Raw genomic sequence first — 12,500 nt, 5'->3', positions numbered from 1 at the left:
TGCTGCGACTTACTCGACAATATTCTCCCCGTGTCTTCCCCTCCGAATGTAATCATATGATTAGAAAACTGAAGTGGGAGATTACGATGAGAGAGGGGCCTTCACTCAGACACGGGAGGAGCGGCAGAGAGAAAACACGAACACATACACACACACACACACATCTACGCACAAGCATGCATGCACAAGCACACACAGACACAGACACAGACACGCACACACAAAAGCACACACACACAGCCATGGTTTTTGTAAGGATTTTTGACTTCTTCAACAAATCTGTTTGTATTTGCCTGCTCTTTTACACCATATGTGCGGGCAAACAGCGGCTCCATGTTGTGATCTGCCTAATGCTTCTTTTCGCCGGCCTTACATGCCCACTCCAGGGACTGTGGGCAGATTAATAATGGGAAAGGGGATTAAAGGTGGCCCCGGATCTTGAGCAGATGTCTTCAGAGAGAGAGAAAAAATCCACCAAGAATAGGAACCATATTTCCAGCATACTTACAATTAGCCCACAATAAAAGGCCAATTGTCCAACTGACTCCAACTGTGCCCTAAATCGGCTTTCTGTCCTATAGGCTGGCCCACTGCCAGCAGTCATAACCTGTTTGGCAAACAGAGCCACATATGTTCTTTCTCTCTCTCTCTCTCTCTCTCTCTCTCTCTATCACACACACACACACATACACACACACACACACACACACACACACACACACACTCGACCTTGAGTGTTCATTTTAGACAGGTCTAAGGGTGTGTCTACAGGCACCATAATGATACGTTCCAGTGTCGTGGTATCACAGGTTAATACAGTACAGGATTGTTTGGAATAGTGCTCAAAGTTCTTCTCGCTCTCATTCTCTCTTTGTGTCTTCCCCCCTTCCACCACCCCCACCCCCACCCCTACTCCACTCCAGCAGGGGTGCTCAATGAGTTATGGAGACGTCTTCACATCATCCAGGTATGCGCCGAAACACCTCGGCCCAATTTTCGCCCCGTGTAGTGTTAGCAAGCGCGCAGAGACAAGTGTTCAGGGGTGCTGAAGCATGGCCGCTAAGACTGCGGCATTACCGGCCCGACATGATCTCATTTATCACGGGTGATGTGAGCCAAGAAGAGAGGAGGAGAGAGGCTGCCGGTACTGGAGCCTCAGCGCAGACCCAGAGCTGAGGCTCCTGCCCATGCCTGGGGACTTGGACTGGGCACAGTGCTGCCGGACATGGAGGACACTCACCTGGTAGTTGCACTCTGGGTCCATGCAGTGGTAGTGCTCCCGGTACTGGTAGGCGCAGTGCACGTGCCCGCAATGCTGACTTCCAGAAAACCTGCAGGGATGGGCAGGGAAAAGGGCCTTTAACAAGCACCATGGCAACAGAATACAACAAAATAACAAACACAAAAAACATTCTGTACAACAGAGCTAATGTCAGTCCTCAATGATAGTAATTTTGTATATAAATTGTAATATAGCAAGAGCAGACTACTTTGAATTTGTAGTCGTTAAATAAATAATCTTCAATATGAAGATAATGATAGTGACGTCTACATTTAGGGGCATGCAAACTTTCCCTCCCTCTTGTGAAAAATAAAGGAATAAAAAAAAAACAGTCACACACCTACACAACTATGTGTATGCGTCTGCGCCGCGCTCACACCTGTAACACCCATACCATAACGAATTCTACCCTAGTCACGGCAATCTCGCCCAAATTAGTTCCGTTCCCTTTCAAAAGCAGTTGCTTGGCAGACTCTTATTAAACTGTAACCCCTGACATAACTCATTCATTTGGCCCCCCGCGCTTCTGCCTCAGCCAAATCAATGCCTGGCTCTTCAGGTTAACAGTGGCTGCTTCAATCAGAGAGAGGTGAGGCCTAATAGAGAGCGTTGAGTGTATCTTCATGCTACCCCCCCCTCCACCCCACTACTCTCACACACACATCCCCATCGCTTTCGCTCGTTGTCTGACTCGCTCGTTCGCTCGCTTGCTCGCCCGGGCTCCCCCAGATTGGCAGCAGTTTAAAGAGGCACATCTCCCAAGTGTTTGCCGGCTGATTATAACCCTGACGATGATGACTGTTAAAAACCTCCAATTACAGCTAAAAACACACAAATAAACATTTGCACTGCCGCTGCCAAGAGCACCATCTGCTTCTGTATAGACAGGGAGGGAAAAAGGCAGAGGGGGAGAAAAGAAAGAAATGGCTAAGTAATAGATTGTTTTCGTGTGTGTGAGTATGTGTGTGTGATGTTCATGCTGATTCCCTCTTGTAGCCGGGATTATCCCATGGCTTGATTTTTTCCTGTATAGTTTGATTTTGTTCTTTTTCGGTTAACAGATCACTGAACGGACTTTTCATTAGGCTAATTGAATGGCAAATCCACTACCTTTTAAAAGATGCTGGTGTAGTAAAAGGCTCGGGGAGTAGTGGGAGCTTCTGTTGATTTTCCCAGCTTCTTAAAGAAAGAAAGGAAGCTCCAGTACAGCGTATAACACTAATATACACACACACACACACACACACACACACACACACACACACACACACACAAGGCTGATGTGACACACTTACACACACGGAAATAAAACACACACACACACACACGCACACACAGAAACACAAACACTATAAGATGTGTACAGTCCCTCTAAGCCCCTGCATAGCAACACACATGCACACACACAAACACACACACACACACACTCGTGTACACACTCGTCCAAACCCCCTGGGACTGAGGCCCACCCCTCTGCTCATCACCCAGCCGTATCACTTTGCCTCTGGACAATTCCCACTTGCCGCGTCGGGGGGCTAATGGCCCACTGCTATTCAGCGGCAGATTAAATATTAATATCGCTGCGATACGGAGATTGCTGTGCATCTCCCATTACAATGGAGGCCCTGCTGATCAAAGTGCAGAGCAGTAGTGGGTGCATGAAAGCATTTAAGGGGGGAAAACTGCTACTAAACACTACCGGGCGAGAGCTTTTAAACATCAAACTATGGCGGCAGGCGACAACAAAGAACTTTTTCCGGTTTTTTTTTTTTTTTGGGGGGGGGGGTGTTTTTGTGTTTTGGTGGGGTGAGGTTGCAAATTGGGGATTGGGGTGTAGACGGGTGGGTGTCGACAAGTTTATAAAGATGGGTTTTTAGCATAAGTGTGTGCTCATTAGTGCAGAAGACACTGATGAACCTTCCCCTACCTACTCATTCCATCAACCCCCTCCATCCGACCCCCCCACTTCACCGCCCTCCCCAAATGTACTCAGCCACATTTGTCCTTTTTATGAGCCCCCAGCATCACTACCTCCACCAACCTCTCCTCTCTTTCCCTCTTTCCCCCAACACGGAAATTGAAACTGTATCTGGGCTTATCTACTGCCTCCCTGCGCATCAACCGCCGAGATGTTTAGACAAATTTTATGCATTATGCAGTGCAAATATCAAAACAGTTCTTGGCAGTGCCAGCCGAAGCCTCATTAAAAATTCCTTAATTAAATCTTCTTGCAAAATGTAATCAGTCCAAGGAGGGTTTTTTTGTGTGCGCACGAGTGTGTGTGTGTGTATGTATGTGTGTGTGGCTGTCATTGCCAGGTCTTTGATTTGTGGCCTTCATGTTACGGCTGGGGAAAGTAATCATTAGCGGCGCAGCCACTTTGCCTTCTTTTTTTTCAAATTGTGTTTTTCTTTCTTTTAAGCCGAATAAATAAACAAATTATAATCACCTTTATGCTGGGGTTGGGCCGTGAATAGAGAGAGTGGAGGGTCGGGGGCTGATACCGCAGTCCATTGATACTTCAGATCCATGCCCAGGGCTTTGTCTGAAGGGGCTGACTGGCTTGGGGTGGTGTGTGTGTGTGTGTGTGTGTGTGTGTGTGTGTGTGTGTGTGTGTGTGTGTGTATAGTGGAAGTGGTGGTGGTGGTGGTGGTGGAGGAGGGGTGGGGGGGTTGAGGCTGGTTTGTCATTGAGATCATTTAAGCTCTTTGTGTTCTCAGCAGCGCAGCTAATCAAAACTAAGAAGTTGTTGCAGTGGTGGGGGACTCAAAAACTCCTGGACATTTCTGAAGTGCGCACTTTTGGCACGCGAGAAGCACATTTAACACGGGAGTGTGGCCCTTGTGAGAGATTGCGTAAAATTACGTCGGGGGTACACTTCTGAACGGTTTCGAGTGCCACTACTACACACACACCGTGGAGAGAAAGACGCTCGCAGCGCGTTCCATACTCTAATTCTCCCTTCATGCTGTAAAAGGCCTTTCGTTTCAAACAATTTATAGACCACACACACACCAATTTCCCTCAACAAATTGACATGTACCTTCACCAGTGCATAAAACATATCCTCAATTAAAAAAAAAAAAAAAGACAGAAAAGAAAATGCTTCTGGAATGCTCTCTCCTAAAGGACCCCCGGGCGGGATTTGCATACCTGGCGATGTACTTCTGGTAGACGTTGACGTCCTCGGTGGCAGGCTTCTCTGGTGGCAGCCCATTCCTAACAAAAGAGAAAAGAGAATTAATGGCGGAGGGGTGGAGAGTGCCGTCGTTAATAAAAAACAAACTGACACCAGTATTTACTTATGGGCCATCGCAAAACTTCACGCTATCAATATACATTTTCCGACGAAGCAACAATATTTTTCGCACGGGAATGGATGGCAGCGAATTGAGGAGGGCACTTTGATGCATGGCCCCACAACAAGCAGGAATGGGGGACTGGGGTTTGGGGGGGTATATAAAATGGCATGGGATCTATTAATCATTCATGGGGATTGTGTTTTTTGTTGCGGGTGCTCACATATACACAGATTAAGTGCCATGCGTGGGAGGTAAAAAGCCCAGAAATTGCTCTTTTCTCTCCCCCCCTCCTCTCTCTTATCAGGTCGTTTTGAGTGATGGCCCTGATGGTGGTGGTGTGTGGATGGGTGTGGCTGGTTAGCGTGCCCCCTTGGCGGTGGCGATCGGCATGCTGCAGCCGTCTGGGCTCTTGGGAGCATGGGGCAGTGACAGGGGAGCCGTGGCTGTCACGGGGGGCAGACGAGCAGCAGCAGGGAGGAGAAGGGTCAGTCCCCCTGGGGGCTGACATGCTGCTGGCCAAACGTGAGCGGCGCCGTGTGGGGGGGATGACCCAGGGTTAATCAGACTCTTAAGGCCATCTCCCTGACAGACAGACTATCTCTCTCTCTCTCTCTCTCTCTCTCTCTCTCTGTCTCACTCTCTCTCTCACCTTCAATTCTTTCCATCTCTCTTTTTCTCTCAAAATCTCTCCCTTTGTCACTCTCTGTTTGTCTTCCTCTGGCCTGTTCTTTGTCTCTCTCTGTCTCTCTCTCTCTTTCTCTCTAGATGGACATGGAAGGTACACTGTGAGATCTCTGAGATTTACTGGGCCATAGCCTTGAGGATGTGTCTCCAATCGACATCCAAACATGTGATGACAGGAAACAAGACGCTGGACGGCCATTAGACGAGGAGAGCTGTAGTACTCAGGTACGATGCCAGCCTTCTCATTAAGCCAAACTTCACTTCCTCTAAAGTGCAGGCGGCGGCAGCCTTCGCCTTGCTGCGGCTCCTCTGACACCGAGGAGACACTGGTTCAGTCATGGGCTCAAAAGCAATTAACCGGAGAATTGTCACACCTCAGCTAAAAGAGGAAGTCTGTCACTTTGCGATGCCGACGCTAAATCAGCCGCCACGGTGCGCACAGAGTAAACAGCCCCCGCCACACACACACACACACACACACACACACACACCACAACTTATCATTTAGTGAATCCTCCACTGCCACCGAGCCCCATTTCACACGCACGCGTGGCAGGGCTCGCTGAGAAATTAGCTGTACTCTGGGAAATTCCAGATAGCAAACAAAGAGCTCAAAAAACTGTCATGAGGGCAAAAGAGCGGAACGAGAGAGAGAGAGAGAGAGAGAGAGAGGAGCCGAGAACTATGATGCGTCTGAAAAATATTAATGAACGTTCGGCAAATGAGTTAGGAACTCAAGTTTGCACAGAGCAGGAGGGGAGTAAAAATATTTGGCCAATTAATGTGTTTACCCTCTGCAGTGGCACCGCGGTACAATGAATGTATTAACATCCTGCGAGAGCGACAATTGGTCTTGCCCAACTCCACTCAATAATTAAAGTTTCTTTATGGTCCCTAATGGTCTCACATTATGACACTGTAGCGGCGGAAATAATAATAATAAAAAAAGAAGATAATTACTTGACAGAGGACATGGTTCCAGTGGTGATGGAGTCAGTCTTGGAGAAGCTGGACTTCAGGTAGTCGGCTGTGTTGAAGCCCAGGTGAGCTGTCTGGTCTCCGGGAAGGCCTGTGGGGCCAACGCCGCCCACCGAGGCGGCCGGTGCCGTGGGGACAAGTGGGGGGCCGGGAGTGCCTGGCGTGACCGAGAGCACGCTGGGCATAAGTGGTGGGCCCTCCTTGCCCGGGATGAGCTTGGGGATGTTGCGGATGTCGTACTTGGATGGACGGCCCACCTTGCCCGTCTTGTAGGCGATGGCGCCACCCATGTCGGGGCTGCCCTCGCCGGGCTTGAACAGGTGCAGAAATTTGATGTTGTCCATGTCGTACTTGGAGGGCCGCTTGTAGCCGCCGCTGCCGCCAGCGCCGTTCTGCTGCCGCAGGCTCTCACCCATCTTCAGCTTCTGGATGAAGAAGTCGTACTTGGAGGCCCGTGAGCCAGTGCTCTGGACGTGCCCGGGTCCGGGGGTCTGCTGCTGTCCGGCAGTCGCTGCCGCCACCGCCGCCGCCGCCGCCAGCGGGGTCTGCTTCGGGTCTACAATGCCCGCTGAGTACATCTGGGCCTCGGCGCCCGGGAGGCAGCTGGACGATGGGGTCAGCAGGGAGGCGGACGCTGCTGCTGGCTTCTCCTGAGCCAGCTTGGGGTTGAGCTCGTCGGGCTTGGGCGAGTGCGTGGTCCAGGGCAGTGTCTCGCCGGCCTTCAGCTTGCGGATGTACTCCTCGTACTTGGAGAAGCGAGCGCGGTGCGAGGCCTCCTCGCTGCTCAGGGAGGAGGGGTCTGAGGTAGGGGCTTTCTGCTTCGAGAAGCTGATTTTCTTGGCCAGCTCGTCCCGCACCTGCTGGTCGTCGTAGCCGAACATGTTCAATAACTCGTTCATGGTGTTGGCTGCATAGTCACGGAGGGCCGAGGCCTCCCCTACTGCACACAGAGAAAGTGAGAGAAAGTGGGAGGGGGAGAGGGAGAGAGGGGGAGAGGGAGAGAGGGGGAGAGGGAGATAGGAGGAGAGGGAGAAAAGAGAGAGAAAAGAGGGGGAGGAAAGGAAACATATGCCACTGTGAGTTCATTTGTTCCTTAGAGATCACGAAGTGGATCGCTCTCAACTGATGCATACATTAACACACGCGCATACTTTACATTCTATCGTTCTCATAAATCTGCTTTTCAGTAATGAAGCGCTCATCTACTCTGTGATGGAAAAGTAGATACTCTTCCCACATTTACTTCTTCATTCTTTACATTCCCATTCTTTATTTTCAAAACATTTACATATTTATGAAATATAGTAATATAAATATAGCAAAACAAGCACACAGAAAATATATTAAATACGTATAGTCATATGCAACTCCCATGCATATAGTGTGGGTTAAAATCCATTTTTAAAATGACTGTGAAGCTGGACATTTTGGAGTGTCAGCTCTTTAAAGTCATTCTCACATATTTGTGCTCTGAAAGTTCTCCCTTTTTCTTTTAAAGAGTTCATTAAATGGGCTGTCCTCCCCAAGGACATGGAGAAATGCAGTAAGTGTATACTTTAATTGCATTATGTAGAGATTCATTCTGGCCCATTAACTTTCATCCAGGTTGGTGCAAAGGGTCAGAGAGAGAGGGGGCAGGAAAAATGATTTGGTTTGAAAGCAGGGGAAAAATTACAGTACTGCATAACTAGGCCTTATTAAGACACACTTCACTTCTTACCAAGTAAGTGTGCGCGTGTGTGTGTGTGTGTGTGTGTGTGTGTGTGTGTGTGTTTGAGCAGGATGAGCAGAACCCCTCAGGCACACTCAGTCACACATACACACTCTCACTCTGTCTCTCTTATACACACACACACACACACACACATACACGCATGCACACACCGTCCTGAAATGTTTACTCATCCAGATGAATGCAAAAAATGTCATCTTGTGGCAGTTTCTGTGTCAGACGAGATCCTGTAATGCCAGTGCGATGCTCTAAATGACAACTTCACTTGGGTGTCAAGTAAGCTCCAGAGACTTTTTGGCCCTCCTGCGTGCGTTGGCTGGACCCCAGCCCTGCCGCTCTGCTCTCCCTCCCTCTGCAGCTCCAGACTTTTTCTTCATTTATTTGATTGCCTTTTTCATCGCCGGGCCACGCGAGCCGGCCAGAGGTAACACTAGCCGCTCGCGTGGTAATTAATACGAAAATATTTCGCCTTTGGTCTCAGATTTCGGTGTTATTGCTAAATCGGTCGCTCTCCCGCCCGACTTAAACCCCACCCCTCACCCCCCACCCCCTACTTTTTGCATGTAAAATAATCCCTAAATTTCCATCGCAGCATCAGAGCCCGCTACTGTGCCGTGGCACATCGGTATGAAAGGGGATCTGACGGATCGAAAGGGCATGAAAAATTGAAAAGAGATGGATCAGGTATTCGGGAGGAAATACCTGCTTGTTGGCTATGGTATCGTTTGCTCAATCTACAGCATTTTGCGTCGGCTGCTTTTTACAGGTTTCAGACAGGGCCTCAGGGCTTGTGTGTGTGTGTGTGTGTGTGTGTGTGTGTGTGTGTGTGTGTGTGTGCATTCTCTCCTTCACTGTGGTATCACAATGGCAAAGCTGATATCAGGCAAATGACATTGTAGAATGAGCAAATGTTTGCTAATAAAAGTCTGAGACAGATCGCTCTATTAGAACCAACAGTCGGTCTTTATTTTCTTTTACTGAGACTGGGTGGCTCAGTGAAAAAAAAAGTAAATTGCATCAAAAAGTGCTGAACTATGAAATGAAATAATATACGAGGTAATACATGGGGCTGAGTGTACAAGAATTTCAGGTCGCTCTGTTTCGTGAACATGTGTGTGTGGTATGTTGTATCTGGTGGTGTGACAGTTCCAAACTAAAGATAGCGGGAACTACATTTGAGAGATAAAGTATGACGCCAATAATAGAACCCAGGCCCAGGTCATAAACTGCTAAGATGGTAGATCGTGTCATCTTGGGTCACGTGACTCCAGGCAGCTTTAAAGTGAAGGAAAAGCCTTTAATCTCGAGCCCTGAAAAGTTTCCAAGGACAGATATCAAAGGCACTCATGAGTTTTCATAATTGGACATATTCCACTCGTGCAGCGCTCTTACTAACAGTCGGGAATTCCCACTTTCCCCCTGACTGAAATTCCCCTTGTTTGGAAAATTTCACATAATAATCACAACCATATATGCTATTAATACGAAATGAGCGAGATAATGTGACAAGTTACAATATTTGTATGGCCGGTATCCATAGAAATATTACCAGTTATAATAGTAATATTAGCACCGGGCAGGAATTGGCAAATCAGTAGAAGGGGGTCACTTGCGCTTCAGCCTGGTTGGTGCTCACGGAACAGGACACAGAAGTCCTGTTTTTATTTGTGCAAACTGTTTACACGTTTACTGTGTAACGTGTTTACAGTTTGCACAAATAAAAACACGTTAAGCATTGAGTGCTCCGGTCCTGCTCCTTGGCTCCTGTTAGACCTTGGATCTCCCTTTAGGAATTGGCAAATGTCTGGGGTGGAAACAGTAACACTAATGACAGTACACACACAGTAGTAATCATACTAGGAGTAGCGGTAGTCACTCTAGTCACACTGACATGCACAGTTCAGCTCTGTAGCCCTTAAACACACTATCGATGTCTGCAGAATGATTGGACCTAAACTGCACACATTACGTGGGGGCCTGGTGGCAGATAACCTTTTAAAACAGCATGTAAATGATTTTTCCCCCTTCTCCAGCCCTTATCGCACTGAGCTCTTAATGATGCAGGCTGAGCGTGAGGCTGGGAAACCACAGCTTTGAGGGGAAAGGTGCAATGTGACTGGCAGTGCTCTCTCTCTCTCTCGATCTCTCTCTCTTTCTCTCTGGCTTTCTCTCCCTCATACACTTTTACTCCCTTTCACTCACTCTGTTTGTCTACGTCTACCTTTCTCTCATCTCCTTATTCACTTTACTGTTCATCGCTTCCTCTCTGTCTCCCTGATCTATCACTCACTCCCTCCCTCCTTCTCTTTCTCTCACTTTCTCTACCTTTCTCTCTCACTTCCCTTCACTACTCTCACTCTCTCTCTTACTCCCTATCTCTCTCTTTGTCCCTCTCTCTCTCCTTCTCTGGCCACTCTACATCCCTGTCTCTCTCTGTTGTCACTGGAGAGTATAAAAAGAAGTGGCTCTTAATCTCATCCACTTCATGCTGGCAAATTCCTACACGCGACACGGGGGCCTTGTCTCCGTTTGAGGCAATTAGGGCACATTTTCCCCCCTCGGCGTGATAACAAATGGGCATTATATCTCCTTTTTGCCAACCAAACATGGCCATGGACGCGGTGCAAGCCCTACTTCCTACGCTTGAGAGAGAGAGAGAGAGAGAGAGAGAGAGAGAGAGAGAGAGAGATAGCGATAGAGAGAGGGGGACGTAGGTGTCTAGGATGATAAGAAGGCAGACGAGGCCTCTATATATGGACCATCTTTAAAGGAACACTGAGGCCTATAGCTTCATGGAATCATTACTGATTATCAGCTTCTTAGTTTGATTAGAAATGAGAAATTATTCAATGGTTACAATTATTATTTGATAAATATTGGGCTGTGCATACTTAGACTTGCTTCTACTTTAATTCTGACCATTTAGTTGTCAAGTGGTTCAAATAAATAACAGTTATATATACTAAATAACAGCAAAAGTTGTTCTTTTGTTTCTCTTTTTTCCTCTATCTCTCCTTTGTCAAACAGAGGAAGTGTCTTTCCCCCCACAGAGCACCACATTTAAACCAGTCTGCCGCAGAGTGTAAATAAAAACGTGTTCCCACGAGGCCCCAGATGAAGCCGTAACCTTTCACTGGGCATAATTACAAACTGGAGTCCGCTCTGTCTGTTCCACAGAGCATCTTTGTCATTGCTTTCATTTTCTTCTTTCTTTCTTTCTTTTTGTCTGGTAGTTTTCTGTCCCTGCGTGTGCATGTCCTTACGACTGCATGGCGCAGTGCTACATCTAAATTATCTGGGAAAAGTATTCCGGGGAGTTTTGCTGATAGGGAATCCGCGCGGGCGCCTCAGTGCGAGGAGTTAAATGTTTTGAAGGTCGCAGTTTCTCTCATTGATCTTGCAATGTTTGTTAATTACATTGTCACTGATGTTGTGAGAGATAATTAAGCCACTATGTTTATATGCATAATTATGTGCGCTCCGCATCAGCCTTTGAAAGACAGCGGTGAAGAGAAGGGGGGGAGAGAGAGAGAGAGGGAAAAAAGATTTTTAATTGTGAGCTGCACAGAAACGTGGCAATATAGATGCCCCAGTTACAATCAACAAAGAAAGGGGGTCTGTCTGTCTGTGTGTGTGTGTGTGTATGTGTGTGTGTGTGTGTGTGTGTGTGTGTGTGTGTGTGTGTCAGAGAGGGGGTTGGCGTACTCAGAAGACAAGAGTTGTGACTAATACAGTCTGTTCGTTGCAAGTCTTCAAACAGTTTGTCTTAGCCTAGTAGAGGCAAAGGTGTTTCATAACACAAACACATATTTACTGACAGTCTTTCATGGCCGTGCAAATAAACACTAAATGACTAATTAAAACCACAGACTTCTTTGCTGTTTTCCTGTAAAAAAAAAAAAAAAAAAAAATTGATTTTCTCAGAAGCGTCTTGGCCCTCAGTTCTCTGAGAAAGGCCACAGATACTCTGCTCTTCAGATGAAAATGAAAAAATAGAGTGTGAAAAAAAAATAGACGAGAGAATGAAACTTATTTCAAGCACAATACTGGCCCACTGGGGAAAGAAAAGTGATATGAAAGAACCATTAGAAATATTTGTGATATGAGGTGATATATATATATATATATATATATATATATATATATATATATATATATATATATATATATATATATATATATATATATATAAAGAGAGAGAGAGAGAGAGCGAGAGAGAGTGAAAGAGAAGCAGACAAAACCAGATTCCACTTTGTGAAGTTCAGTTAATTTTACTGCCTGTCAGGCTCCCTTATCGTTTTTGATAATCTAGCTTAGTTTGCGCAGGGCTCTGTTTTGAATTGGCACCATGGGAGACTCTCAGATAACCCTCCAAGTCTCAAAGTTCAACAAGTGTGTGTGTGTGTGTGTGTGTGTGTGTGTGTGTGTGTGTGTGTGTGTGTGTGTGTGTGTGTGTGTGTGTGTGTGTGTGTGTGTGTGTGTGTGTGTGTGTGTGTGTGTGCAAGCGCGCCCACTGTTCCCG

At 47.1% G+C, this 12,500-nt stretch overlaps 1 protein-coding gene across 12 annotated transcripts in view; it reads right to left on the bottom strand.

The window, feature by feature from the left end:
- Window positions 1-12,500, bottom strand: part of casz1 (castor zinc finger 1) — a 183,468-nt gene that overhangs the window by 24,887 nt on the left and 146,081 nt on the right. For 8 of the 12 annotated variants that reach the window (XM_048241665.1, XM_048241675.1, XM_048241676.1 and 5 more), the window contains 4 exons: window positions 6,229-7,186; window positions 4,436-4,501; window positions 2,393-2,461; window positions 1,241-1,331 (listed from right to left, as the gene is read on the bottom strand). In XM_048241665.1, the coding sequence (XP_048097622.1) occupies window positions 1,241-1,331; window positions 2,393-2,461; window positions 4,436-4,501; window positions 6,229-7,186 (1,184 nt within the window). The remainder of the gene's footprint in view (window positions 1-1,240; window positions 1,332-2,392; window positions 2,462-4,435; window positions 4,502-6,228; window positions 7,187-12,500) is intronic. The other 4 variants (XM_048241673.1, XM_048241678.1, XM_048241674.1 and 1 more) reach the window with 2 other exon arrangements.

This window comes from Alosa alosa, chromosome 4, assembly GCF_017589495.1.
Source record: "Alosa alosa isolate M-15738 ecotype Scorff River chromosome 4, AALO_Geno_1.1, whole genome shotgun sequence".
Taxonomy (NCBI): Eukaryota; Metazoa; Chordata; class Actinopteri; order Clupeiformes; family Clupeidae; genus Alosa; species Alosa alosa.
Note: the sequence above shows the minus strand (reverse complement) of the source record. Positions and strands in the feature narration are given on the sequence as shown.